At 39.3% G+C, this 23301-nt stretch overlaps 4 protein-coding genes across 5 annotated transcripts in view; 3 read left to right on the top strand and 1 right to left on the bottom strand.

Moving 5' to 3' along the window:
* The window catches only part of LOC111602307 (neurotrimin), a 61818-nt gene extending 39157 nt beyond the window's left edge, over positions 1-22661 (top strand). The window contains exons 3-9 of the mRNA XM_030223210.1: positions 4953-5169; positions 12060-12218; positions 12285-12413; positions 12486-12636; positions 18539-18681; positions 20912-21061; positions 21141-22661. Coding sequence (XP_030079070.1) covers positions 4953-5169; positions 12060-12218; positions 12285-12413; positions 12486-12636; positions 18539-18681; positions 20912-21061; positions 21141-21319 — 1128 coding nt within the window. The 3' untranslated portion in view covers positions 21320-22661. The remainder of the gene's footprint in view (positions 1-4952; positions 5170-12059; positions 12219-12284; positions 12414-12485; positions 12637-18538; positions 18682-20911; positions 21062-21140) is intronic.
* Positions 927-2343, top strand: LOC111602359. 2 transcript variants are annotated; one of them, XM_023319370.2, is made up of 2 exons: positions 927-1030; positions 1086-2343. In XM_023319370.2, the coding sequence occupies exon 2, from the start codon at positions 1122-1124 to the stop codon at positions 2268-2270; it is 1149 nt and encodes a 382-aa protein (XP_023175138.2). In that variant the 5' UTR covers positions 927-1030; positions 1086-1121; the 3' UTR covers positions 2271-2343. The 2 variants fall into 2 exon arrangements, with proteins under 2 accessions (XP_023175138.2, XP_023175136.2); XM_023319368.2 differs by having other exon boundaries at positions 927-1026.
* On the top strand, positions 13699-15830 carry LOC111602358 (membrane metallo-endopeptidase-like 1). The gene has a single exon (XM_023319367.2). The coding sequence runs from the start codon at positions 13707-13709 to the stop codon at positions 15714-15716; it is 2010 nt and encodes a 669-aa protein (XP_023175135.2). The 5' UTR covers positions 13699-13706; the 3' UTR covers positions 15717-15830.
* Positions 15883-18049, bottom strand: LOC111602357 (neprilysin-1). Its single transcript, XM_023319366.2, has one exon. The coding sequence runs from the start codon at positions 17983-17985 to the stop codon at positions 15919-15921; it is 2067 nt and encodes a 688-aa protein (XP_023175134.2). The 5' UTR covers positions 17986-18049; the 3' UTR covers positions 15883-15918.
* Positions 22662-23301: the final 640 nt, after the last annotated feature.

The following is a 23301-nucleotide window of genomic DNA, read 5'->3' on the forward strand; positions in this document are numbered from 1 at the left end:
GTTATTGAACAGTACAACAACCGGCGCTTAGAGTTAGAGAACAAAATTAGTGACCGAATGAATGAGCTGCATGATCAAATCAATTCTCACGCTGACGTTGAATGCTTAAGATTTTACTACAAGCTAAAATTAACGTTCGAGAAATCATTGAGAATGACTAACTCGCAAAAGGAAAAGTTCTTAAGTGAAAACAGCGTAGTCTGTCCATTTGATACACTTGACTCTGAGAAAGAAGACATCGGCGACAATGACGACGACTATGACGATGACGATGACTATGACTATGTCGATGACGATGACGATGTATATAACGACTATTACTAATAAAAAATCAACAATCAAAATATTACTTACTAAAAATTGGGTTTTTTAATTTCATAATTTTTTTTTACCCTGTACCCATTTAAATTGAGAATTAATGGTATAATGATCTTATACAAATGTATGTAACAGGCAGAAGAACCTGCCACAACCCATAAAGCATATTTATTTTTGATCGGAACAGTACGATCTAGTCATGTATGTCTTTCCGTCTGAATGTCTGTTCGTCCGTATGAATGCAACATTCTCGTAAACCACAAAGCTACAGCCTTGAAATGTTAAATATATATTCCTGTATACTATATGCAGCACAACTTTATAATTTATTTGCGTTAACTCATCACAAATCTTGCAAGTGGCTGTCTTTGAAAATACCTTTGGTAAAAAGAGTGTCAGAAATATTACCGATAGCAATATAATTTTACTCAACTACTTCGAGAACATGCTTGCTACTAAGATTTTACTAATATATAACGAGTCAAATTAATTTGTTTCTCATTTCAAATAAGCGTTAGCTTATTGGATTAGAAAATACCGCAAAAAGTGAAATTAAATAAGTGCATATAATCTGAATTGGTCGGTGTTTGGTAGACTTAGTGGTTGTCTTCAAGTAACATTAACATGAGCTGGAACCGGATTATTTTAATTTTGCTACATGCTATATTAGCTGTACAATCCCGCAGCTCGAGCAATGAAGTCAATTTAGTGGGTAAACGAATTTATGTGAAATGAATGCGAGCTCATATTATAATTTAATTTTGCAGCGCCGTTCACAAGCTGAGAAATTTATCCATGCAAAAATGAATGCGCTTATTAATTCTAACCTTGGGCATTACAAAAACAACATGGAGTATCAGGATTTTTTGGATGAACTAATCATGGCTAGGCAGTCGCAAAAGCCACATTCAGTAAAGGAAAACGCTATTAAAAACTTTCAACAATATAATAACGAACGACTAGCACTGGAGGAAAAAATTAAAAAACGTGTCACTGAAATCAACCAAGAAATCCAATTGAATAATGTTGGAGACAAATGCATGAAGTTTTATTCGAAACAAAAGCTAGCACTCGAAAGAGCATATACTAGGGAAAACTTAATAAAGGAAAATATTTTAAAAGAAAATAGTGCGCCTTGCTCAATGGGCAGCGACGACGGCAACAACAGCAGCGAGAATGACATAATAGCTAAAATTAATGAGCTTATTAAATCTAAACTTGGGCACTACAAAAACAATACGGAGTACAATGAGCACTTAATTACATTGGCAATAGCTAAGATCTCGGAAACCTCACTTTTAGAGAAGGTAAACGCCATTAAAATATTTCAACAATATAATCACCTACGATTAGCACTGGAGGAAAAAATTAAAATACGTGTCACTGAAATCAATCATAAGATCGAATTGAATGATGAAGGAGACAAATGCATGAAGTTTTATTCGAAGCAAAAGGTAGCGTTCGAAGGAGCATATACCCAAGAAAACTTAGTGAAGGAACAAATCTTAAAAGAAAATAGCGCAAGTTGCCCATTCGGCAACGGAGCCAACAACAGCAACATGGATATTATAATCCCAAAAATTGATGCTCTTATTGATTCTAAATTCGGTCATTACATAAATAACAAAGAATATTCTGATTTTTTGAATGATTTAATCATAGCGAAGGAATCGAGAAAATCACTTTCAGAGAAAAAAAAGGCATTTCTAAAATTTCAGAAATATAATAACAGACGATTAAAACTGGAGGTACAGATGGAAGACCAAGTGAGTGACATCATCTTTGAAATCGAATCACTTCCAAAAGGACATGAATGCATAAGGTTTTATGCGAAACAAAAGTTAACACTTGAAAGGTCATATACAAAGAAAAACTCAATGAAGGAAAAGATTTTAAGTGAAAACAAAGAAGATTGCCCATTTTCATTCCCTTATAAAAAGGGCCAGAGCTGAAACGGCGGCAACATTAACAAACAGAACTATAACAATCGCAACAATAATCTCTTCCTTTTCACACTTAACCATAACCAGATTCGTATCATTCGACAAGTCAATAATAATAAAGTTTTAAACATAAATATGCGTTCATTAGTTTATCAATACCGTGACTACTTAAAAAGTTCGTAAAAGTCTTTTTCAATTTAGATAATACCTGGCTGCTCACACCATGGCTATAAAAAGCAATTACTCTAGTGCAAAGTCCTCAGTCCGTCTAGTTGAAGTGTAAAGTGAAGTAATTGTACTACAATCCACTCTGTTTGAAAATAAACTGGTGCGAGGCGAAAATGGAGAGGCAAACGCAGGTGAAAGCCACGAAAACAGTGGCGCAGGCGCAGGCGGTGGCACTGGTGCAAGCGGAGAGCCGCTGGAAAATACACACATTATGATATCCTATCAGGCTCCGAATTTGATTGAGGGACTCCCTCCAGAACAAAAGTTATTCAACAATTAAGACCCCATAGTAAGCATAGGAATCATAGCATGATTGAAATATCATCTTTTCGCAGTGTTCGGGGTATCTCCAGTTCGGGCTAGAGCACTCTTACTTATTGATATAATTATTTTTCAGCTTTTGCATAATTCAAAAACTGTATGCAAATTGATTTTTACCAATTAGAAGCTCATTATATCGGTCTTTTCATAAGTCTATTTGGTTTGCCCTAGTTATTGTCGAAATCATGACTTTTTCAGTCTGGTCTTTTATGCCTTGAAAACTGCATCTGAAACTGCATTGAGCTTGGTATCTATCTAACGAGCAATTTGTGTCCACAACTGACAGAAGCTGAAGTAAGCAATGCACAACTTGAGATGATGTGCTGAAGTGCATGTCTGGACATCGGGTGGAGCCCATGAGATCGTCTCGTTGCTACGAGACTTTCTATGTAATCCTTGGGCAGGGCGTTGCAACTCAAAACGTGCTTAAATATGCGTAAAATTTTAATAGCAGATGGAAAGCCTATTAAAAGTCACACACACACAATGCAAAGTCAACTTTGCCTTGACTTTCGCTGACATTTTGCAACCGAAAATTATTAAGCCAAATGTCACACACTCAAACCACAGCCACGCTCACAAAATGCTGCACAGCTTTGTGGCTGGACAGGGAGCGGTTGGATGAATTTTAGAGGGTGCCCATTTTGTTTGGCTTTTCAACTTTTTCGCTGGCGTTACATGAGCCTAATTAATTTCATTCAAATGACCTCAAAAACTACTAAAATGAGAAATGCGAAATGCGAAATGCAAAATGCAAATGCAGCGAATTTTCACAACATTTTGTGGCTAACACTTTAATATGTTTGCCGCGTATTGTGTGTGTATGTGTGCGTTTGCGTTTTTTTAGCTTTTGACTTTAACCGTTTCGGCAAGCTGGCTGCTAATGCAATTTTATTGATTTTGCAGCGCATTTGTTCCATTTGCCACTTTGAGCTCTTTCGCCTCTGTCGACTGATAAACGTGGCTTCATTAATATTTGACTTTGTTGTTGGCAATAGAGCGCGTGGATGTGGAAGCTTAAACTACGAACTACTTAAGCAAACTACAGCTGCTTGATTTTTATTCAACTAGAGATGCCAAAGAGTCAGATGAGGAACCAATGTAAATAAGTGCCAACGAGTATGCTGCGATGGGAAGGCTGACTGGCTTTGGTCCATGTCGTGTCTGGGCCTTGTCGCACGTTTTCCTTGCAGACATTGAAAAATTAACCGATATCTGTCTATGCTGCCTGACACTATGCTGTAAGCAGCTCAAGGCAGCTACCCTTGGATCAGCTCCAGCCCACTTCCTATAGCCAAAAGTACGCCCGCAAAACAGAGGTGGCCCCAGAGAGGACATAGCAAACGCAGATAATAGGTGAATACTCGCGAAAGTTTATCAAGTAAAGTGCTGGATGCTAGTGTCGAGCAGCCGCCTTGGGCGTAGTAACCGCGGCATATCAATCATAACTGATGAAAGATAGTTCGTAACTAAATAAATAATTGGGACAATTCTGTTTATCGTTCAAGTTAAGTCAAATATATCTTTCCTATAAACATGTTCAAGGGTTTTCCCCTTAGGACGCCACTGCTTTTCCGCTTAGGCGTCGATTAAACTAGCTTCAGTCCTTTGGCATTCAGATGGCTCTGTATTTACGTCGTATAAATGTTATTGTTGCGTCGCTTCTGTGAATGTGTGCTCAAATTTATCATTGAAACGACATCGAAGGCTGAGTGTCGTCTGTTTTTTACACTTAGCACATTTTACCAATGTTCTGTGCGCTTAAATTAGCATATATTGTTGTTGTTGTTCTAAGTGAAACTATTGCATAAGCAATGGCAAAGGAGCTGAATAGTAGCTACCCCACAAGCTGCGCATCCTGATGACGTACGATGGCAGCAAAGTTTGCGACAGCAGCTGTTGTCACATACGAGGCGAACTTTGGCAATTTGACCAACCGACCGGGACGACATCGGCGTCTCTCGTTAATCCTTCATAAAAATTGATGATGATGATGGCAAAGCGAAGTTTGCCAATATAAGAAAAAGACTGACATATTTGTCAGCTGCTTGTAAATGAACATTTGATACATATACGCCGATAAAAGGTCTATGCTGATTATATTCGAGTTTCAACAATTGCTCGTTTGTTCGTTCATTGCAGGTGGCGTGGATGCACTTTGAACAGTCGGCCATTCTGACGGTGCATAATCATGTGATAACGCGAAATCCAAGGATTAGCGTAACGCATGATAAACACGATAAGCATCGCACCTGGTTTCTGCACATTAACAACGTTCAGGAGGAGGACATGGGTCGGTATATGTGCCAAATCAACACGGTGACGGCTAAAACCCAATATGGCTTTGTCAAAGTTGTCGGTAAGTGAACATATATGTATGTGTATATGAGCGGCTGTTTGCGTGTTTGTGTGAACTTTGTCAGCTTAGCTGACATTGAAATATTTGTTCTGGCGTGCGTCTCTAGTATCATGAACAACTCATCGCCACTTGGACACATGTCCCTTGCATATTTCATTTCATTTGCCAGACAAACTGTTGCCAGGTATTAGCAGAATCGTTCTACAGCCCCGGACAGAGCTGTTTAGGCCTTGTTTTAGTCAGTAAAGCAAACAAACATACAATTAAATTCCACACAAAGCACTTTATTAAGGCAAACAAACATTGGACTCGCTCTGGCCCTGGTCCAATGCTTGCCTGCCTGCATGCCTGCATGCCGTCCAGTCTGGCTACCCATAAAAGTATGCTTTAAAAATTGCATTTCAAATGCTGCTGCCCACATTCACACCTCTGACAAGCTCACACACACACACACATTTGACATTTTGGCATGAACAATGGCATGTGCGTCTGTGTCTCTTCTCAGTTTGTCCCGGCGCTGTTGACCATAGGCGGTCCACAGCACGAGTCCAAAACTCAACAAAATGAACGACAATGCAAATGTCGCCGTCTCTGCTGGCATTTTTGCCAGCGATATGTGGCCCGCAACAGCATCCAGAAGAGTGCAGACACTAGTTATATAGTAGATAAATATTATTTCACATCAGCATGAGACTAAATGTCACTGGGATTTGTGTGTGTTGCTTATATTGAAATTCAATCGATTTGACTTGATATTTACATGAAATGTAAATAAAAAATGTCTTCCGATTTATAATGGTTTTTATTTATTTTGCTTTAAGCTTTCTTAAAGTCAGTTTATTTTACGTAACTGCCACTTAACTAAATATTTTAATTATATATATATATATATTTTAACTTTAATTTAAGTTAAAAAAGCTTGAACGTTTCAGTTTCCTTGGGTAACAGCAGTTGGCAAAGTCTATACTAGCAATTTGCATGACCCGCCCACCTTTCTCTTGTTTCTCATATTATACCCATAGATTCCATTACATAGTACGGGCACTTAAGTGCATATGTGTGTATGCCTAAGCGTTTCATGTTTACATAGCGTTGCAGTAAGCCTGACTCTACAATTTTGTTCTATCTCATTTTTTTTCAAATATTTTTTTTTGTGTTTTGTTTGTGCTGCGCTCACTGATAGCACTTTCAAAAAGCCGTTAAGCACGCTTCAGTGTTGTAAAATGCTCAAATAACACGCCTCACACGCACCACATGCGTGTTCTGGCAATTTGACGTGGCGTGACCAAAACGGTGGCAGCCGCTTCACGAAATTTTTGCAATCTCGTTGTCCATATTTTTTTGTACATTTTTTCTCTCGCCCCCACACAAACATACAAACGTTGGCTACACTTATCTCATACACATGCCCACACACACCCTTGTAGCGAACACGCTGATGTGGCAAAAGTCCTGGGAGAGGCAAATTTACCAGTAGTGCGACAACTTTGGTTCGTTGCTGGTCAGCTGGCAAAAAATAACGCTAAAAATACTGTAAATGCAAAAAAATAACAAAGCAAAAAAAAAGAGAAATTAAAATATGCCAGTGGCATTTTTATACCCGCACTTACGTTACAATGGGGTATATAAGCAGTAATTTAAAGCCAACAAATTTGATAACGAATTGTAAACTACAATTATTTAAATACAAGTTTTTATAACGATTGTCGAATTGTCTTAATAGGCTTTATCTATAATACTGTTCATTCGATGCACCTCTTCTTGCTCACGAAGGCAGAGAAGCGTATTGGCATGATTTTGTATAGTGTTTATCCTGCTCTTCGAATATCCATCTGCCCGTATGAAAAGTTCTAATATCTGCTTAATGGCAGCCTTGTCTTATGAAATTTGACCATTTCCTGTACAACCCTTATTCTCCATTTCTTTGCAACTAATAGGAAAATCGTAACAAACTACTATATATCCTACACAGTTTTAGAGCTATGATCATCGCGTTTTTCATCTGCAAAACTGCAGAGAAGCGTATACATTACAATGATTTTGTGACGTTAACGAGTATTATGCAGTTGGTTGCGCCCAACTGCAATGGTCGCATGTGTTTTTTTTTTATTTGTCGCCAGCCTAAACTGAAATCCAGCAACGTGCAGCATATGTGTCCTTGTCGCTATATCCTCGCGCATTTGCATGTGTGCGCTGCTGTCTCTGTCTACCTACTGCCTGCTGCCTTCTGTCTTCTGCCCTCTGCTTTCTGCCAACTGCCTCTTCCCATCGCTGCTAGGTTGTTTGGTGTTGCCATGTCCATGTTCTAACTGTTGCATGGCGCAGTTTTCAGTTGTTCAGCCGCCTCCTACGCTTGGCTGCCATTTGTTTGCGCACATATTTTTCAAGTTTTGCCACAAAAACTGATTTATGTGACTGCCGCAAAACGTCTGTTGCCCACACGCCACACGACTCCGCATGGAATCGCCGCCTGCTGTCCAGTGCACAGCATGTTTGTCCGCCGGATGATGTTGATTTGTCAACTTGAAAAGCGGATCTCGTGTGAAATGCTTGCATTGAAAACTTCTTGCTTAGACTTTTATTAGATTTATTGGTTAAGTTTACGAATGCCGCAACGCAAGGACTTAAACCAATTGGAAATGAATTGTATAATATCCAAGAAATATACTCAGATCAATAGACCATAGAAATATTTTTATATAATTGCCGTATGCCCAAGTATTAAGGTTTTATCCATGTTTATTTTGACTATATTTTTAAGACTTCTTAATGCTTTATCTTAATATATATTTAATTCAATTTGAATGTTTAACTATAATTTTTTTTATACAACTTATTTTATATAAAAGATATGATCAAACAGTAGAGATTTCTTAAAGCAGCCTTTCTTCGAATAATTTAATTAATTAATTTCAAGTTGGCTTTATAAATTTCTTTTAGTTTCCTCTAGTTTAATACAATAACCAATAACAGGGTATTAAACGCACGTCTAACTATAAATTAAAATTTGAAATTGTCAAATGTTGCAAAACCGAATCAAATGAAATACATTTAATTTACATACCAAATCCAATTAAAAGCAACAAAATTAAATGACGTGCAATTTTTACGCAGAAAAAAAGCATAGCTTTGGTTAGGAGAGTGAAGTCAGACAGGTCCCTCCCTCATAGCCCTAAGCTAGGCACTCAATTTAACAATTTGAGTGGTAGAAAAAAAATGATAATTACATTGTACAGTAAATGTAATGAAATTAAAACGTTGCATTTGCCGTCTAAATAAAGCGGGACAAAAAGCATTCCGAATATTTTGTTGGGCAAATGAGTAAATAAATAAATAAATTTTCGAAACGCACAGCATTTGTAATTTAATTTGCTGAGCCAAACAGAAAGCGCCGAATTCGAAACGTGGCGAATAAAATAAAATGTACACGAGCCCAAAAACGACGAAATTATAAAACGGCGGGACGGTAAAAACAAACATTAAACGCTTTTGAATTTATGTGCCACGCACACCAAATGCATTTAAATGCGCCGGCTCCAGCTGGCAACAGCCGTTGTGTTGCATACTTTGGCGGCGCTAGGCGAGTCGATGGGGCTATGGAGCAGGCAAATCCCCAGCTCAAAAGTCCACCAAATGACCGCAGAAAATGCAAAACAAATGCAACAACATGCAACATGCAACCAACATCCAACAATAATAACGAGCTTTGCCCAACGTTGACTCTGTTGGCGCATAATTTTTAATTTCTACTCACATAATGAGGCAATTTATTAAATTCAATTACAACGCTGACACTCGCTAGCGACCTTTTGCAACCAGTTAATGGCAAGAGCATTGTCCATGTGCACAAACTCAGCACGTTCTTTCTTCTAATAAATTTTAAGCTAACCTGAACAGTTATGTTGAAAACGACGGCAAAAACGCACTGCTTATGCATAAACTGAAAGAGTTGTTCATGCTAACCTGAAAAGTTGGTCGCAACTCTTTCCAAACCTGAAAAAGTCGTCCAAAAAGTCGTTTTCAATCCTGAAGAAGCCAGCTTAATATATTACCAATAAAATCAGGTGTGTCGGACTAGAAAATATCCTTGCCTGTGCTAAATTGTTGTTTTTCGATATTCCACCTTATTTTTAGACATGCACAAAAATACACTCATTTACACATGTAATGCACACGTATCTGATATATTGGATACATTTTACATTTATATTCAATTTATTTGGATTTCATGGAACTCAGAGCGGGAATCCAATATATAAAACAAATCATAATTGTGTATGCTGTACATAAATCATAATACAAAATTTGCTTTCTCTGGTTCAAAGAGTTTTGGAAGATGTAAAACTTATAAAGAACTTTCTAACTCTTAGTGACTTCGTACAACTCTGCTATTGCTGATCAAGAATTTTTATATATGGACCACATATTCTACTGTACTGTGCCCATTATACCCTACATTTGCCAATAGGTTGATGTGACATCTCCGAGTGCAAGGCACACTTATTGAAGCAACTGTATTTCCCAAGCATTAGTTATGCTACTGAAATATTCATTTTTTATTAGCCAAATTATTACTTGTTAGTCACTTTAATATCATACTGCTTCAACATTTCAACCAATAATTTATGCCTCGCAGGATAAACTCGGTGTGCGGTATGTGGCTTTATTAAGAATATGAAGATTAATTGCCGCTCGTTAGACGGTTAGGTGGTCACGTTGTTATCTGAGCGGCGAAAAAGTTTTCGAACGGACACGGCAATTTAATAATTAAACGCTATATGTCGACTTGGTTAATACCCTTCGTTAGCTGTGAACTGAAATTATAAATTAAAAGTAGTTTGGCTGGTGAGTCTGGCAGGCCTCCGAACCTCGAAACTTTGCCCAATGCGTTGACTTTGCCTAATTAAATTTTCAGCTTGTATGTGAAAAGTTTGCCCTTAAAAACAATATGTGAGCAGGGGAAAACCACAAGCACGCTTGTGTAGAAAACTTTGGTAGCCTCTTTCGTCTTGTCGCCAGCTGCTAAATATCAATAAAGAAACTAATATGTCAAATGGGGTGGCCAGCACACAGGAACAACAGCTGCCCGAGGAGCGATTCAGTGCGCTTATGGCCAGCTCGGCGATTAGCACATCAAGCGTTTATTAATAGCACAGCAAACGGTCAGAACAAAGTTTTTTTTTCGTTTGCCTCGCTTTTGGCTCATAAGCGCCCTGGCACTATGAAGCGGGCGAAATAAAGGAGCCAAAGACAAAAGTATACAGCGCATAGAAAAAGTTGAAGCAATTGCAACTTTTAATTACAGTTTGGCTTTATGTGTTGCGTCCCCAAGCGAAAAATGACCAAAAGGTAAAGATTTAACCAAACGGTGAGCACTTAAAGAAGCCAGCGGCGGCTATCCAAAAATTATCTATAATTTAATAATCATATTAATGCAATGAAGCCCGCAATTACACACGAAAAATAAATTGTAAATAATTTAATTATTTATTAGAAATGAAAACTGTTTTCCAAATAATGCAACATTTGTTTTTTTAACACAATGCACTATGGTATTTGGGACACAAGGGATTTTCGCAATTTAAAATCAGCGAAAATTATAAAAAAGTTATTCATAACTAAATTATATAATTCAACTATGAATTATTCTGTTGCAATATGTTTGCAATTCTGCATTTAATTATGAATCTATTGAGTGATTGAAATTTTCATGACATAATTCGCTCGCATTATTGATTTGCTGTTTGGGGTCAGTCCATCAGATAGTCGCCACGTCAGATTTCAGACGACAACTAAACGCGTCGCGCACGTGACTTACAGGACTTGTCCAGACTTTAACCCAAATGAAAAAAATTGCATGCGATATCTTTTGATTACAGACACCGCTCTGAATATGAAATGAGACAAACTGCAGCGGCTGTCAGCGACTAAGACAGTTTAGGTCCATATGTCTGGGTAGAAGTCTGTCTTTCTCTCTCTATATCTCTTCTTCTTCTCTGTCTTGGCCTGTATGGGCCAAGTAAAATCCTTAGCTTCTAGCTTTGTGAGCTTTGATTTGCATAGATTTTTCATTACAGATTTTCCGCTTGAAGGGCAAAGCAAAGAAACGCCAAAAAAAAGGGTTTGACAGAAGCGTTCAGCCAGCAATTGAAAACCAAAGCGCAACGGTGTCCCCCAAGGCTGATGACAATTTGATGAAGGTTCTAGCATCGATTTTTAAATTAACAGACTCGCCCCAAAAGTTAGCCAGGCTAAAGTCTTGTCGCAAAGCTAATTAGGCTTAAACTAAAATATCTCTTGGGACAAAGTTGAATCAGCGCGTCAAAGTCAACAATGCGTGAAATGCTTTTTTCTACACTTCCCGGAGCGTAACCGAACTTTGGCGTATTGTTTGCTAAGACATCTCTCATCTTTGTGGTTAGAAATTCGTACATTTATCTGGAGATAAGTGCGATAGTTATTAGCTTTCAGCAGTTAAAGTTTCTTTAATTTTCTTTTGTAACATAAATAATTTTTGATAAAATTATTTCTTTTTCTTTAATGATAACAATTATAACATCGAAAAACTTCAGAAGCACAACAAATTCTCAAGTATAGTAGCTTAATTAAGAACAGGAATTTATCTATTATAAAGGAATTATCTATTATATTTTGTAAATTAAAATAAAATGCTTAAGAATCGTGTCATAATCTAGAAGTGTATCTAAGAGTCGTTAGACTTCTGCTTGGTTTGACTTTGTTGGCTTTGGCCGTTTCCACTTTCTTGGCAACGCTGTTTGCCAAAATGCAAAAGTTTTTGCATTTAAATCAAGTGCTGCTCGCTTTTGAGTTTATGTTTAGCTGGCAGGAATAATAATATCCATTTCCTTGCCTCGCCGCACTTCTTGCAGTCCCACCAAATATTGACGATGCGCTGACCTCCAGTGATGTCATTGTGCGCGAGGGCGACAATGTCACACTGCGCTGCAAGGCGAAAGGCAGCCCAGAGCCATCCATCAAATGGAAACGAGATGACAACCATAAAATTGTCATCAACAAGACGCTCGAAGGTAAGTCCGACTGCCACGAAATTCACATCAAATCATGAACTCTATTGCCGGCTCATGTTGTTGCAGTGAATGACCTGGAGACAGACTCTTTGGAATTGGAGCGCATCTCGCGCCTGCACATGGGTGCTTATCTCTGCATCGCCTCAAACGGTGTGCCGCCCAGCGTTTCAAAGCGCATCAAAGTCAGCGTTGACTGTAAGTTTGTTGAATGAATCGATCGCCCGACCCTTCATGCTTATACCCTATTCTCTCGAATTCCAATTGCAGTTTCGCCAATGGTCTGGATACCGCATCAGCTCGTCGGCATTCCCATGGGCTTTAACGTTACGCTGGAGTGCTTCATCGAAGCCAATCCCACATCGCTTAATTATTGGACGCGCGAGAATGAACAAATGATCACGGAGTCATCCAAATACAAGTAAGTTTTTATATTAATTTAATACGTTTGAAAAGAGACTGTGTTGATGCTAACTTAGTTGTATTTCGACACTAATAGGAGTGATTGAAAATCGTCACAAAAATATTTTTTTAATAATATTTGTGTATAAAGTGCATTAACATGGACAAGAGTAAAGTTAATAATTTGCTAATATTTTTAAGAGTGAATAAATCAATGTATTATAAATATAATATAAACAATTAATCACTTAAATCTATGCAACAAGGGACGATGCTAGGTGCTGACTTTTCGAGAGTTTCTCACTAGAAGATATGATCATAATGTGACACTGTAAATGTGACTTGACTTTTTTCCCTTAAGCCTAGTTTTGAAACTTTTTCTATACTTTAATTTAAAGTAATGAGATTCTTATGATACACTGAATCAGATGAGTCTTGTTGATAACCTCCATATGAGTGCAAGCAACCACTACCACTTTCACACAAACTGAGAGCCGTATCTACTCCACGCAGGTTTCAGAATATTATATTTTCATTTGATTTTCAATTTAGGTTTAAATAAATAATGGCCAATAATAATTAATGGCTAATTATTTTATATATATATATTCAGAAATCATATATAGAATGAATCAGATAGGACTTGAATCACAGCAGTGGTAGACACTGTTTCGCAGAATTATAATTTTCGTAACAACAAAATATATAACTTGAACATCTCACTATCAGAATCACGTTTGAACTTTTCTATTTTATTTTGTACAATTTACATTGACTTCTCATAAGCGACGATTAATTAGCACTGTGCCATAACACAGGGTATGCCCCATTTGTTGTAGCAATTGCGATCTTATATTTACGTAGTTAACATAGACGGAGAGAATCGAGAGAATCTTTATTTAGTATATTTATATACATACACACATATATATATATATATATATATATATATATATATATATATATATTTATATATATATATATATATTTATATATATATATTTAGCAGTATATGCTGCTGATTATAGAACAGAGCTCAATCTTAAATATACCAAACAGACAAGCTACGAAAACAGTTCACCAAAAGCAATGTCGACTTCAACATCAACTTTTTGTATTTTTTGGTTAAGTTTTATTTTGTTGCCGCTATTATCAAGAGCAAGTAGTCAGACAAACCATCCTCCCGCGTCTAGTGCCAATAGACAGCTGGTGACTCAGATACTTAGTTATGTCAACGAGAGTGCTTCACCGTGCCATGATTACTATAAATATGCATGCGGCAATTGGGCCACAAAGCACAAGAATGATAACTATATAGAAATAATTGGATTGATTGATCATAAGGTAAACCAGAACCTGCTAATGCTTCTAACTGAGCTGCAGCAGCAGCAACAGTCCCTGAAGCGTGGCAGTGTGGAAGACAAGGTCTTAAGCTTCTTTCAGACCTGTAAGCTGGCATCGCAATCAACGCGCTTGAGTAGACATTATTTGCATTTGGTACCGCCAAACGACCAAATACCCTGGCCGCAGTTCAAGCGTAGATCCGAAGCCTGGGGCAGTAGCAAGTTCCAATGGATGGAAACTCTGGCCCGACTGCAGCGCTATGGCCTGACCAATGTGCTCTTTAAGCTGGATACGTTGCCTGATCTGAGCAACAGTAGCAAATATATCATACGCATAAACAGACCAAGTTTTGAGGAGAAAAAAGAACGACTAAGAAGCCGAATATTAACCAAACTAACACTCCGCATGCTGGGCACCAGCATTGGGCAGGCATCGCGCTTGGCTAAAAGTGTTAAATTTTTGGAAGCAACTGTATCTGTACTGGCAGGACAGTCAGATGAATGTAACGAGGCCGGCGAATACCTCACGCTTCAAGAATTAGAAGTACAAATTGGCGGCCAATGGCGAAAATACTTGGAGATTGTGCTAGGCCGCAACGTGCCCGCTGACTTTATGGTGAATGTAGAATGTTCTGCGTATTTGAGAATGCTTGTAGATTTCATCAAACCCATGAACCGTGAGGTGGTGGCCAGCTACATAATGTTGCGCTTCGTCTCGCATTTGCAGGAAGAGACTATGGATAGCAATGACTCCATCTCATGCGTTCAGGATGTACGTCGCAATATGGAGCTAGCCACAAATCTGTTATATGAGCAGCGATTCATTGGGCCAGACCGGCGTCAAAAGCTTCAGACTGACATATTAGAACTTTTTGAGGTGCTACGTAAACAGGTCCTCAAGAAGTTTGAGACAAACAATCTAAGATTGGCTCCTCATGAGCTGGATATGATGCGAGCCAAACTGCTCAACATGACCATCAACATCGGCAATATGCCTCAGGGCGTTGATCGTGCCCGTTTCGTCAATGACTTCTATGCTGATTTGCATCTGGTCGGCGATCGTGATTATGCTGCGAATCATCTGCGACTATTGGAGTATCGCACACGTCGGTGGTTTGACCAGCTGGACAGACCACTCAATGTAAGCGCTTACTTTTATATAAGCGATTCGGATACAGGCATGAGCTCGACACCGTACTATATGCTGCGCCAAAATCTGATAATTGTGCCCTATGGCACACTCCAGCCGCCCATTTTTTACCAAGACGCGCATGACGTATTCAAGTTCAGCTTATTGGGCTTCATGCTGAGTCATGAGTTAATGCATGGTTTCGTCTCTGGCGGTATAGTTTATGATTTCAAAGGCAATTACAACGAGATGAGCGCAGGAATCCTTCTGGAAGATGAATATTTATCGGCCATCAGCTGCCTGAATCGCAATGAAACTGATTTTATGGACGAGCGAGAGGCCGATATTGCGGGCATTCGTTTAGCCTATGACGCTTTCTTTGATAGCGACTCCAAATTCAATCAGTCGCAACCCGCATTCTCGACTCTCTCTTTAAAGCAGCTGTTCTTTCTGAACATGGCGCAGTTCTTCTGTGGTGACGCGTCTCCAGATGACTTCGAAGACCATGATGCGGATGAGATGCGTTTGAGGCAGGTGCTAATTAACTTTGCGCCATTTGCCGAAGCATACGGATGCCGTCAAGATCGTGATAATATGCATCCGGGCGAGAAATGCCGATTATGGTAATAGCTAGCACGATTTGATTTGTTTCCAAAGGCTTCTTCAGTGAAAGCAAATCAATTGCGTAATAAACATTTTTATATTAAATATTTAATTTGTATAACAAAATTACTTTAGAGCCAGGGCACTGCAATGTTTTTTATATCTTCTACATATTTTTATCTTATTATTTACTTTCCAATTATTTCTAGAGATATAATGTTAAACTCTACCAAACTCTGCACTTTTTCTTAGCTTGCATCTTAGTGCGCTTCTCGCAGCCAAATTCTCTGGAGAATTCCTCGAAGTTGGCCAGCGTTTGTAGTACTCGTAGCTCATCCACAGCATGCTCCAGATGCTGTGCATTCAGACTCTGCTGTTTGCCGCAGAAGAACTGTGCGAAGCTAATGAAGAAGAGTTGGCGCTGACTGAACTGTGGCAACAGCGGATCCCGTGGCTCTTTGCGATCTACCGAGAAATTCTCCCCGAAGAAGGTTTCATAAACCAGTCGCATGGCCTCGTAGTCGGCCATTTTTTCGCTGAGTGACTTCGAGCCGGTGGCCACGTGCTGTTCTATGCAATTGATACTTTGGTTATAGCGCGGACTTGCCAAGATCTCCTCGCTGGGACCCATAAGATTACCGACGCTGTCGTAAACAATGCCATGGTTATCGAATCCATGAACTATCTCGTGAGCCAGTATGAAGCCCAGCACCGCATGCTGTTGCAGCTCGCTCATGTTGCGATGCCAAACGGGAAGCTGAAGAAAGCCGTAGGGCACCAGCACAAGATTCCTGGGTAGCTCAAAGAACGGCGATAGACTGCTGCTCAGATCGCGCTCTGTCAGATAGCTTATATTATTTCCATTGAACTGATTGCCCAAGGCGAGCAGCTCGTGATTCCGCTCGACGCGTAAGCGCAACAACGACAGCTGATTCTCGTAGAAACCTTGGGAATTTAACTCCACAGGATCATAGTATTCCTCAACATAGCTGGTTTCATTAAGTTGCAAGAAACCTAGTTGAAAGCGCATAGCATCTAACTTCTCGTGTAAAACTCGAACGATTGGCTGCTTGAGCTGCAAGCGATTCTCGCTGAGCAGCTGACCAAAGCGACGTTTCAGTCGGCGAAATATGTCGCTAACCAGTGGCTCAGAGCTGGGGTCATGAAATCTTTGTCCTATTAACAAGCTGGCAGCCAGCGGCATGGCACGTCTTAAGCTGGCCACGCACTCCACACGTGATATCTCCGCCGGTCCTTGCTGCTTGAGGTAAGCGAGCAGCTTCAGCATGATATAGTTGCAAACGGTTTCCGGCTTGTAGCGCCTCAGAAACTTGTCCAGGGCACGCATATAGGGCACATTTTGTATGATGACCGTTGGAGGGCGTTCGAGCTCGTTGCCGGCTGCATTTGCGGGCAGCTCTTGCATAAAGGCTATCCATTGCAGTTGCGGCATGATCTCCGCCAAATAGCACAATTCTGTTTCCATATTGCCCAAGTCGTCCTCAATGTCTTGTAAGCGATGCAGCTGCCGTTCAAAGAGATCCACTTGACGGGCCAGCACATTGGCCTCGCGCTTTGTTTGCCCAATATCCAGCAATAGCTCTATGATGGCGCCTTCACCCATAGGCATGGTCTCCAGCTGGCTGGGCTTATCCAAATTAATTACATAGCTGCTGGAGTCATCCCAACGCGGCAGCACCTCCTCCTTTAGCAGCACCCCATTGAGTCCGTGTGAACGCAGTCGCCCGATGGTCGCCAACCAGCTAAACGTTTCCGGATTCCACTTCCGACTTAGCAGCGGCCAGGTTGTGCAATTACTTGGTGGCAACAGCTGCAGATACTTCTTTAGGTTATACGGCTTCAGGCGCTTGCAGGCGCGATAATAATTATGCATTTTCTGATGGATTGAGGCGATCTGCTCGTCCTCCGCGCTGCTGTCATTGGTTACACCACGTCTCAGCAACTGTTCCAGCTGACGATTCAGTGCATAATCCAGTACGGCCAAAGTGTCGCTAGGCTGTAGCTGCTCCTTTTGCTCCAGTTGATTTGATTGCTGCTGTTGCTCTGTCTGCTGTGTCTCTTGTGGCTCCTCCACCTGCTGCAATGGCCAATTACCACAGGCATACTGATAAAAATTCTCGCACGGACGCGCCTTCAGGTCCATATAGCTGTGCAGTTGATTAGCTAGGAGCTCCTGAACACTTGGCGGCGGTTGCGTCTGGTGACAGCTGGTGGGCGTGGTGCGCCACGCCAGTGAGCAAAGCAGCCAAGCAATCAGGCTGAGCTTAAGCATGTTTCTGCGATCAACTGCATAACTGGCTAGAACTTATATATCCAGAGGCCAGTTGGCTGGAATAGCCGCCGGCAAGCAACGCTGACTACCTGTCAGTCTTCATCGCAGTGCTGCACATTGGGGCGAAAATCAAATATATTCAAATATTTGTTCAGCCTTACTCTGCTCATTGTCTTTAAGCACAATTCAATTATATACTCAAATATAATAAGAAACTAAGCTTAAGCTTGTAGCCTTTGGTTAAGCTTAGTTTATTCTCAACAGATCAACATATTTTATTATTGTTTTTTAGCCACTGTGCTTACTCTGCCGGGTGGCACTTTGATTAAGCATAAGTGGTCAGTGACTACGCTTATCAGTTTCACCTTGACCTTGATTACTCTGATTGGGTCTCATTGAAGCTGCGCCACTCGCCACTGACCCATAACCAGGCGCGACGCAATTGCTGTCATTGAACTTGCACAAATCGTGTAGCCATACGCAATGTTTTCCTATTCATTTATATTGTTATTATAATTGTTGTAAGCATATTTGCTTGTTGCCTTCATTGCAGAACCGAAACAATTCCGGGCCATCCATCGTACAAGGCGACAATGCGACTGACGATTACCAATGTGGAGGGCAGCGATTATGGCAACTACAAATGTGTCGCCAAAAATCCTCGTGGCGACATGGATGGCAACATAAAACTCTACAGTAAGTGTCCGCTATGTGTTATTTATACTTTTTAATATTGGCCCATTATGCGTAAACCGATGTCCAGAGCCGCACAAAAGTGCGATAAATAACAAATGCCGGCCCCAATGTGTGCGCGCACTCATTTTCTGGACACGGCAAATTTTGAAACTACACCATTTGCGGCTTTAATTATGGCGACCAAATGTGTGCAGTTGATTGGATGGCGTCTGACAGGCGTACACTTGTCTGTGTGAGTGTGCACTGTATGTAATTCTAGCCAGATAATGCGGTCATTGGTTTTAGATAGGCAACAGGCTAAAGGCACTTACGAACAGTTAAATGGGCAAAGTTGTTGCGTTATAAATACGACTGCATGCCACGCCAGAGCGAAGCACTGTTTGGCTGTCTGGCGATCTATGTGTAAGAGCCGACTACGCTGAACTGTGTTCAGCTATTTTGTGATGGAAAATTAACTAATGAGCCGTCTTATAATCATAGTTTTACTGATGATACGGCATTAATTATCGCACTTGAACTGCAGCTGCGAAAATGATAATTGCAAATTTCTTCTGATCGACTTTGTGCTGCATACAATTTTATAAGTTTTTAAAACACGTTTATAAGTTTGTTGCTTGAAAGCGCATTGATAGATTTATATAAAAATTAATTTAAAAACTCAAAAATGCATTGAAATTTGTGCCGAAAATAGTCATACTCATTGGCGAAGCGAAAATATGTCGGTTAACCTTGCTGTCCGTCTGTTCCCCTGTCGATAGTAACTCACGAGAAAGTAAAGAGTCGTCTTATAAAATCGGAAGATTTGTCTGATACGGAATGTGAACAAGTTAAGCTCAAAGCGCTATATCCGCACCAAATGAGGGCGTGGCAAGTCGGGGTAAAACTGTATGCTCTACATAGATGTGGCATGCCTTTGGAAAAGATCATAGCCATTTCACTTACATATTTTTGAAGGAGTAAAAATTGAATTAAGCTTATATAAACTTGCAACACAAAGTGATAAAATATTTAGCTGGACATCTAACTTTTATTTAAAAAGCGGCTCTCTCCGCTTGCACGCCGGATAAATAATTGTTAATCGATAAAAGACTTTGTAAAGTCATATAAAATATATATGGACAGCTAACATGGCGACAATTTAATGATTTTATTGTTACGTACGACATGGGCCAATAAAATGCCAATAATCTGTCAATTTGCTAAATCAGTCCCAGTTGTTGGGCCATTAAAGCAGCAGGCTGCAATATATATATAACTCGCAAATTCCGGTCACAAAAGTTCATAAAACAATATAAAATATCCGTTCGTTTCGTTCGTTGCGCCACAATAAAAAGATGGCGCCGTCTAAAGGCCATGGCCAATAGCGGCCAGAAATTGTCAATGTGAAAATGCGACAAGTTAATTTATTTTTGGGGCGCGCAGGCGATAAAAACACAGACAGCGTCGGGGCTGACACGCCGCCAGCGGCGGCAACAAACAATACAGGCTGACACTGTGCGGAGGCGAGGGCGTTGGTAACGATCAACCAATTAAAGGTAACAAAGAGCAGCCACAGCAGCTGATAATAAGAGGGCGGCAATAATGGCAGCTAACACACAATACATTGAGAACAATGAACCTGTGACAATGTTATTAAGTGGTCAGCATTGCTCTATGAAAGTTTGGCGCATCCTCATGGCATTGCAGTCGATAAGGAGCAAGGGCAGCCTCATAAATTTGCTCAGCAAATTGCCGTCAATAATGATATGGCACCAGAGAGCAGCCCAAAGGGAAAGAAATTGAATTGAAAACGAAAGGCGGCACTCAATAGCGGCATATTTACGACGGCTTTCGGACTACTTGAACTACAGCTCGAGGATTAAGTTAGAAACTTGAAACATTTCAAGATGTTCAAGTAGACCTCCAGTTAAACAGTTGCGTTCAACCTGGTTGATTCTCTTCTAAAAGCATTTTAGTTTCAGTCAATTAAAATGCGAACAAAACAAGTTAAGCTCCATTCAACTATAAGGAGATTAATGTACCTTTAAAGCGTTCCTTAGTCTATTGCTATTAATTGGGAATATTATAATTTTCTTAATAGTAAGACTTATATCAAGAATAAGAAGATAAGAGCATTTCATATATACCAAACGTATTTCAAACTAATTTTTTAAGTTAAAGACTTGTCCCAAAATCGTATTTTCATGCTGAAAACTTAGATTATTGAAACATATTTCTTACTTCTTGACAGTGTCAAGTCCGCCAACCACACAACCGCCGCCGACGACAACAACTTTGCTCACAACGACAACAACAATGAACTTACCCTTTGATGGCAATTTGGCATTCAATGGCTACGGCGGGGACGTGCCCACAAATTCAGTGATTGTAATTGACAAATGTGAGTAGTTCAGCCAACTATTATTAATATTATATTAATCTAAAATTTGGATATTTTAATTTGCTTGCTCAACTTGCAGTGGGCGTTAAATACCAATCCAATTTGAATGAGATCGGCAAATCCGAACAGAAGCTAATGGGTAGCAATCAGGAGGGCTACGACTGGTCCAAGGGCAAGGCCAGTGGCGGTCGAGGACTGCGTTCCATCTGTTGGCTTCTAACGCTTCTGTCGCTCCTGGCCTTGTGTTCGCGTCAATAAAAAGCTAAGAGCAAACTGTATTATTAAAGTGCCATTACAAAGAAGAGAGCAAAAATACAAAGAAAACCAGTGTGCTCTAGTCGGTAGTGATCGAATAGAATATACCCTGTACGCAGCGTCCACTTTCAACTTTCCAACAAATACATAAATAGACAAACGCACACTCAGGCATTCTGATTATCGAACAACTTTCATTATTATATCATTAGACATTTTCACATAGTACAGGGTATAACAAGAGTCAAGCTGAACACACAGCATGGAGCACCCAACCACAACTAAAATCCAACAACCACTTAATTAAAGTATTTGCCAATTGCAACGCGGTTACATTTCGGTCTACCTTGCTTAACCCATCCCAAAATCCAAGTCCTCAATTAAATGCATACAAAAACGACATTAAATTAATCACAATAAAAACGAGCACAGAACATGAGGTGACCAGCTAATGCTCTACACTCTTCCATGAATAATCATGTGCCATTAGATAAAAATTGAGTATTTCAGCTTTAATGCGGTTCTATGTGAATAAAATATACTTTATAGATCATTTTAATCATATTTGAAATTATTTATATATTTCACTGTAATTAGTTATGAATTGTATTGAAACCATCTTCTTCTCGTTGACGGTACAGTGTATAGAGCAAGCAGGAAATTTAAGTTTTCGTGTCAAAAGTTGATTCCATTTCGGTTTCATTAAGTATAAGTACAATATTTTTTGCTGTTGCACCGGTTAACATTACAAATGCGTATTAATTGGAACGATTTGAATACTTTTTTCGGTCTGAACTACTTGATGGGAATCTCTTTGCCAGCAAAATCTGTTGACAAATTTGATGTTGGAATTAGTTGAAATATTAAACAATGCATGAGAGCAAACAAAATGAACTAAATAAACACAGTTGTTGACAAATTGTTAAAAAAAGAAGAGAACAGAAAAACATAAAGCCCAGACAAACACATAATGCAAAATATATAAAATCTAGACAAGCAAACATATGTAAATAATTAGACACACATAAACAATTGTAAATTATGTACTCGTTATAAGCATTACAATAAATTGCGCTTAAATTTGTATGAAGTTAGTCAGCATTATGTTTATGAAGTCTATAAAGCAGAAGCTCCTCTCCTCACCGCTAGCCATAAAACCCGCTATTAATAGTCCGAGAGCGATTGGAGAGGTTGAGATTGATGAAAACGAAGGGACAACTCCAAGTTTATTTGTAGGCTATTAATTGATGATCGGCACATGAAACATATTTATATATATTATATCTCTTGAACTATGCTCACATATTCAAATGACAGCCTAATTAAGAACTAAACTACATATAAACGAACATAAATATATCATAGGCTTTAGTTTGTGTTTCTTAACGATAAGAGTGATAATGTACATTTAATGAATTGAATCCGCAGTCAACAACAAGCGGCAGCGGAGTAAATAACATAATGAGATTGCTTACTGTGCAAAACATGAATATAAATAATATAAATATAATGTATTTGATTGTTATTTTACTTGCGAGAACTTACTTATGAAATGTTCACACAACAGCTTTTTCTCAGCTCAGTAAGTATAAAAAGTAACTCTACGGAAATCTATAAAAACTTCTTCAAAAATATGTAAGTATGATGCAAATGTAATCAATATTAATGGCTAATGGCTTCAGTATACACATATTTATGAGGTGCATTCATACTAAAGACATCGGCCTAGTAAACATAGAAATCCAGATCTGGAACTGATACGTGTGCATTCTCTCAGTAATTGTCAATAAAAAGCTCAGTTCGAGAGCTGCGCTCTGCGCAAATTGTTCGCTCACCTACGATTTTTTCTTGATTTGATGTGATATAAATAAAAATGCACATAGGCGTATATATGTGTGTTTGTGCGTGTCTGTATGTACAGAATAAATTATTTTACTCAGAACACCAAAATACTAAGACGCTCACACATACTGAAGTCCTCCTTG

The sequence above is a fragment of the Drosophila hydei genome, unplaced genomic scaffold (genome assembly GCF_003285905.1).
Source record: "Drosophila hydei strain 15085-1641.00,03,60 unplaced genomic scaffold, DhydRS2 tig00000149-arrow-pilon, whole genome shotgun sequence".
Classification (NCBI taxonomy): Eukaryota; Metazoa; Arthropoda; class Insecta; order Diptera; family Drosophilidae; genus Drosophila; species Drosophila hydei.

What these genes read in the sequence shown, in the direction of transcription:
- LOC111602359 (XM_023319368.2), top strand. Translation starts at nt 943, where the DNA reads ATGAGCTGGAACCGGATTATTTTAATTTTGCTACATGCTATATTAGCT. An exon ending in CGAGCAATGAAGTCAATTTA is followed by an intron (nt 1,027 to 1,085) that starts GTGGGTAAACGA and finishes TTAATTTTGCAG; the next exon opens with CGCCGTTCACAAGCTGAGAA.
- LOC111602358 (XM_023319367.2), top strand. Translation starts at nt 13,707, where the DNA reads ATGTCGACTTCAACATCAACTTTTTGTATTTTTTGGTTAAGTTTTATT.
- LOC111602357 (XM_023319366.2), bottom strand. Translation starts at nt 17,985, where the DNA reads ATGCTTAAGCTCAGCCTGATTGCTTGGCTGCTTTGCTCACTGGCGTGG.